The 6279-nt window shown below is 42.2% G+C and overlaps 1 protein-coding gene across 1 annotated transcript; it reads right to left on the bottom strand.

Annotated features, from left to right (window-relative positions):
- Positions 1-3986: 3986 nt before the first annotated feature.
- On the bottom strand, positions 3987-5725 carry LOC134318988 (transcriptional activator protein Pur-alpha-like). The gene has a single exon (XM_062999949.1). The coding sequence runs from the start codon at positions 5660-5662 to the stop codon at positions 4805-4807; it is 858 nt and encodes a 285-aa protein (XP_062856019.1). The 5' UTR covers positions 5663-5725; the 3' UTR covers positions 3987-4804.
- Between the last annotated feature and the right edge of the window lie 554 nt (positions 5726-6279).

The following is a 6279-nucleotide window of genomic DNA, read 5'->3' as shown; positions in this document are numbered from 1 at the left end:
TTTTACTTCTGACAGGCTCATATCCTTAGTATGCTAGGGAAATAAGCTAAGCCTACCATAGGAATTCTTCCAATACAAGCCCCAGCCAGGAAAACTAGTCATGCTTATGGTACATACACACTGCAATAAAGTAAACGGCAAATAATCATTAATCATCACAATTAGTGGATGATGGTCTTATCTCAATTATTTAAGCTGTTTTTGACTATTTAATATTATAGCCATAAGCCAATGAGCTATTATTTAATTATTAATATAATTAAACAACTGTGTCTGTAAATGTTTTAGAAACTGGAAATGTATGGCCTCTTAGTAAATATACTTTGTCAAATTTTTATAAAACATCATCACTTTGAACAGCTATTATTCATGTAAAAATAAGTGCATTTTAATACAGCATGAATATATCCAATCATTTTTATATTTTGTAATAGCTTTATCCAGATCAGATTCACACAGGTTTCTTTATGACCTTAAAACACCCTGGACAGTGTGCCAATACATTGCAGGGCATCACACACTCAATTTGGGTGAATTAAAGGCAGCCAATACACCTGTATGGTTTGAAGCAGTGCTGGAACAGTTTTGCTAGACAGCTGATGTCTGCAGAGATACAAATTATTACCCGACTGGCAGCGATTTTTCGCCTCGTCGCATGAATCGCTAATCGCTCATCGCCCTGTGTGCACACCGGAAGTGTCATCATCTCCTGTGGGATTTTGGTTGCCATGCTTAACTGACACCAAGCAAAAAAAAACAGGGTACTTTACTGAATAGTATCTACAGAGCATATAGAAAAATCTGATCACAATTTGGAGGGAAATCGCTTGTCTATAAATTTCATCCCCCCATTTATGCAGTCACTATGGCAAGAATACTGCATTTGCTCTTTGCATTCACTCCTATGTCTATTTGCAGACGTTTTTCTTCCATCTCTAGTAGGAACCAAAAACATAGCATACAGATACATAGTGGCAGAGGTAATTTACATACCTCTTTGCTCAATTCCTATTGGTAATTGACACATGGCTTTGCTTCTAATTTGCATACCTTTTAGTGTCGCTGACTCTACCCACTATGCATCGCTAACATTGACTCAAATTCCTGATGCTGAAAATTGCCAGCTCTAATTGAAAATGAGTGACAGACAGTTGCTTTGACGCTGCCAGTCTGAATGTACTTTTATACAGATTGGCATGCAACTCAACCCTGCTGGTGACCTATCATCACATTAAGAGAGCTGTCTAAGTATTACATTAATTAGACGTGGGATAAAACAAAGCTTTGCCACAGTGTGACTGTACCATAAGAAAGACTAGCCTGCAACAGTCATACAACTACAAGCTATTAATTATTAGCTATATTTTGGATATATATTTATCATGCCTGTGCAACAGTGGCTGTCCTATTCAAGATAATAGACTATCTTTAAAATATCTTTAATAACATTAATCATATAGAATTCTTCTAAAATAAATATTTAAGACAACATACAGAGACATTGTGCCTTTACCCATCTAAAAAGTGAAAAACCTTAGCAACTGTACTGCAAGCCTACTTGAGAAGCTCCATACTGAGCCGTTTGATTACTGTCATGAATGACACAGGGGACACGGCTGCTAAGCAATCAGCCAAACTCACGTTCTTCTCCACCTGTCTTATTCTTACATATGGAAAACGGAGCTCCACTTTTACCCAGGCAGCCCCTAAAGGCCTGAACAGTTAGACATAGTCTTCAACTTGGCCAATAACAGGTAAATCAGCCTCATGCGTTGACACCTATTTAGAGCAAAGAGGATACGAGATATACACAGAGACATAATGCCAGCCTTGGCACATAGCCAACAATATTGCACATGATGCTGAAAATCAATGCTGCGATTTTTTCTAGCAAAATCGTCAACGAAATGGTGAGGTGGCTTGACAGGGGTTGAGGAAACTGACAATGGACAATCGAGACAAAACGACGAGTGTGGGTAGTTAGCACCATACAAAAACATACAGGCTTTCGCCTTGGCCCTTCGAACGCAGGCCTGGAGCGCAAAACGCAGGGCTGGAGCCGTGGACAGCAATCCCTTCCCCAACTTTCCATGTTTTATATGTAAGGCTGCATTCACAAGGAATTATTGGTGTCTGTCAGAAAATATTTATCTGCAATGATCTTTTGTTGTAAGTGAGTCTTTGGGCGGAGATTATTTTCCACATTAAAAGTGGCATCTTAAATCATGTGGTATTTCAACATTTGTAGTAGTATTTAAACAGCAATAATAACAAGATTTATGTTTTAATCTATGATTATGCTTTGTTTTAATCTATGTTCTTTAATCTATGTTTTAATCTATGAGGATGCTTATTCCTCAATATTTAATAGAGTGGGTCAGTGTTTATATTCAATATATTTTTATAATTTTTTTCCATATGTTTTATTAATTTTTTGTTTTATTAATGTTTTATTTATTAATGTTTAATTCGCATTAGTTAATCAATGTTTCTGATTCTCAAAACTTAATTATTTAATAAATTAAAAATTAAAAATAAATTATTATTAAATTACCTTTATGACTAAATATAAGAACTGACAATTGAGAATGCTGTTGTATACAAATACCAGTAAAATAGAAATGCTGGTATACTCTCTTATCACTTACATGCTCTTAGTTGCAGACTGATGATGTAGAAGAAAATAGATTTTTAAGTGCTAATATGGGCAATTTTAGATGAAATCTGATCACTGTGATTTTCTATTTTATTCCTTTACCGATGTGAACGGCTGAAGCTTCATCTTGATTGGCTGACGCATGTTTATTGTGGTACGTTTCCTAAAAAGGTCAACACAGTGAACATTTTAATAGATAGCTGAGCTCATGTCTTATTGAAAAGAATAGCTTCAGTGCTTTTTTGACAGTTGCCAAAGTATCTCTGTGAACACAGCCTTACCCTTTTGAAAAGGAGCCCGAGGGGCAAACCTCCACAGCCTTTGTGTGACTACATCCATGTTTACATCTACGCTGTTTGATCTTTATCTTTGTTTCCAGATCGGCACAGAGTGGAGAGAAACCCGTGAGCCTCTTTAAAATTTGGCTTAATAAAAAGTCCTGTAGAAGCACCACACGTGGCACAGCGACACGTAATGATCTTATGACCCCAACACAAAGCAAGACAAACAGCGACTGAAAGTGTGTGTTACACCGAAAGCATGTAAACGTGTGGAGAGCATTAAGGCACCAGGTTGGTTTTGGACGTTGAAGAGGACGCTCGGCGCAGCAGCCCATGCCTCTGCGCATGCTCACACTAGTGGAACAGCTCCTTTTTCATGTACCCCTACCTCCCCCCAAAAAAGAAAAAAAGAACAAATTCCCACAGAAAACGTGGGTGTTTTTCAATAAGAATCTAAATACATCTGATTCACAAAATCATAAATTTCTATCTCTAAGTTAGCACTTGAATAAAACGTGCCCATATGGCAGTGGGCACACAGCAAAATCAGCCAGGATTATCACCCTACCCATTTGTGATGAGCTTCGGACGGGCTGTGGGTTAAACACAGGGGATTTTGCTGTGCATGGTGCAATAGGTTTGATATATTTAATAGAAATAACGTTAAGGTCACGATATTCCATTCCTTTTTATTCTATTATTTATCTTCGGTAACTTCTTTATCCTGCTTAGGGTCACAGTGTGTCCAGAGCTTACCTGGAAACTATGGAGCAAGGCAGGAATACACCCTGGACAAGACGCCAATGAATTGCAGGGCATCTTTCTCTTTAAATTAGTATTAGCATGTTGTTGTTGTTTTTTGGAAAAAAATTTAGTCTAGCAGTACTACAGCTGTATGTGTTTTTATTTATTCTCCACATTGTATCTCAAAATCTGTGCACAGAAATTGGTTTAGAAGCCAAAAAAAATCAAAGGATTTTAAAATTAAATGATGATTTGATACAGCCTGTTAGTGATGGACTGTATTTCTAACTTGACAAGTCGAACAAACTCAGGTAAGACCCTAACCCGGCGATTCAGACCGTTAATCCAGCTGCTACATCACACTGAGGAGTGTGAAATGCGAATAGATATAAACGTTTGGAATACCGTGACCTTAGGTTAAAGGTTTCCCAGTCTTTATAGTAATGCCTCTGTCTCCGACCCCTGACATCACTGCGCTCTACCTGTCCTCAGTAAATCTGATATAAGAAGCAAATGTTGCATGATGAGCTACACAAACTACCTCTGTTCCTAATGCATCTCAAAGGCAGTGAGTAGAATTGGTTTGAATGCCTCAGGTCGGTCGGGTTAGAAGGATTGGCTTCAGTTCAGCAGATGGGACTGTGCGCAGTGCATGTCAATATAAACAGCACTTTATCTTAAACGTACCTTTAAACATAGAATTAACATTTTGGTTCACATATTCCCAAATACAGTAGCTTTGTGCTGGAAATGTCTGAGAGATCATCTCAGGTTTAGCTTTTTTTCCTTTTCAATTTGCACTTTGGAGCAGTATCATAATAGCTTAGACGTGTACAAAAACGCATGGGCGAATAGATAGACATACTCCGATTTAGGACATTTGACCGTCTCGGAAACAGTTCAGTTCAGTGGATCGGGTTATCAATAGCAGCGGCTTACTGTTAGGTGGTTGAGTAAAGTGGAGAAGAACCGGCCGATGGACGAAGACATCGATGCAACTGCAAATCTGTGCGGGTTGAGTGTATGGCGATCCTTTTGAATCCTCTCTTGCGCCTTCGTTTTACAGTAACTTTTGATATAACGTGGTCCTTCCTCATTAACCAAAGTCAACAGTCGGGGTCGGTTAATCCTCGTCACCGTCGTCTCCTTGCAGGCCCTCCGGTAAGAGCTCCCGTGCCCTCCTTTCCCTGCTCCGCTCCTGGATCTTCTTCATCTCGTCTGCGTATTTGCAGAAGGTGGCGCCGAACTTGGACCAGACTTTGCACGGCACCGTGATCGAGTTGCGGTAGGTGGGCTTCACCTCGCTGACGCGCATAAACACGCCGTACTTGTTGGAACCCACGTCGAAAAAGAAGCGCTTGTTGTCGACGCTGAGCGACGTGCCTTCGGGAAGCTCGGCCGGCTCCTCGTCCACCCCGTAGTCGTCGATCAGCTTGGCCAGAGCGTCACGGAACTCGATCAGCCCCTGCGCAGGTAGCGCGATGGTCTGGCCTTGCGCTGTCCCCAAGCCGGGGCCCCGATTTACGGTCTGCCTGATCCTTAGGAACCGGCCCCTTTGGTTCTCCTTCAGGTCCATGTAGTACTTGCGATTTTCGCGCACCAGGAACTCGCTCTTGAGCGCACGTCGCGGCTCGTCCTGCACCGTCTCCGGGTGGCTCGGTCCCAGCTGCGCGTAGTGCTCAATGAAGTCGCCCAGGTAGTCTCGGAACTCCACAGCTACCGACATAGACAGAGTCAGGCGGCTCTTGTTTCCCGCGGCCCCGACCTCGGCGATCTTCAGAAAGCGGCCTTTAGCGTTTTGCTTAACGTCCAGGTAGAAGCGCTTGTTTTGGATGTCCACGCGTTTAGACGCCAGCTCCTCGGTATCGTGCTGCAGCCGCGACGCGGCCCCCATCGGACCTGGGTGCATCGGACCACCACTACTGCCGCCGGGGCCCGTCGCGAATCCACCGTGCTCGCTACCGCTGTCTCTGTCCGCCATGATGCAGCCTCCTCCGCTTACCTTCTCTCCCGTCTCTCCCTCCCTCAGCTTACTGCTCACCCCTTCCGATCCTCTCGCGATATCTGTTCATACAGGAAAACACAGCGCTGTACAGGCCTACTGTAGTCAATGCAGAGGTGTGTTGCTGAACGTCTGTGCTGCGCAAAAAGTGCGCAGACCTGCGCAGAACGCAGTAATCTAGTTCAGTGGTTCTCAACCTTTTTCTTTGATCTATACGACATCATAGGACATCTACCATATGCCCAGGGGCGTAACTACAGGGGAGGCAAGTGCACTGGGGCCCATGGCAGGGATCACTTTAATTTAATTTCACCTACCTTTAATTCATTCTGAACAGCTATCAGCATGCAGCACACACACACACACACACACACACACACACACACACACACACACACACACACACACACACACACACACACACACACACAACTAACCCCAACATTTTTTGATCATCATGATCTCCTAGTTACGCCATTGCATATGCCAAAAGCCTTTTGATTTTCCCATCCTATCATATGCGATTCTTCAGGATCAGGATATTCTACATATCCTTTAGACTGTCTTTGGACACTTTATTATTAATAACAAGCTCA

This window comes from Trichomycterus rosablanca, chromosome 8 (genome assembly GCF_030014385.1).
Source record: "Trichomycterus rosablanca isolate fTriRos1 chromosome 8, fTriRos1.hap1, whole genome shotgun sequence".
Classification (NCBI taxonomy): Eukaryota; Metazoa; Chordata; class Actinopteri; order Siluriformes; family Trichomycteridae; genus Trichomycterus; species Trichomycterus rosablanca.
Note: the sequence above shows the minus strand (reverse complement) of the source record. Positions and strands in the feature narration are given on the sequence as shown.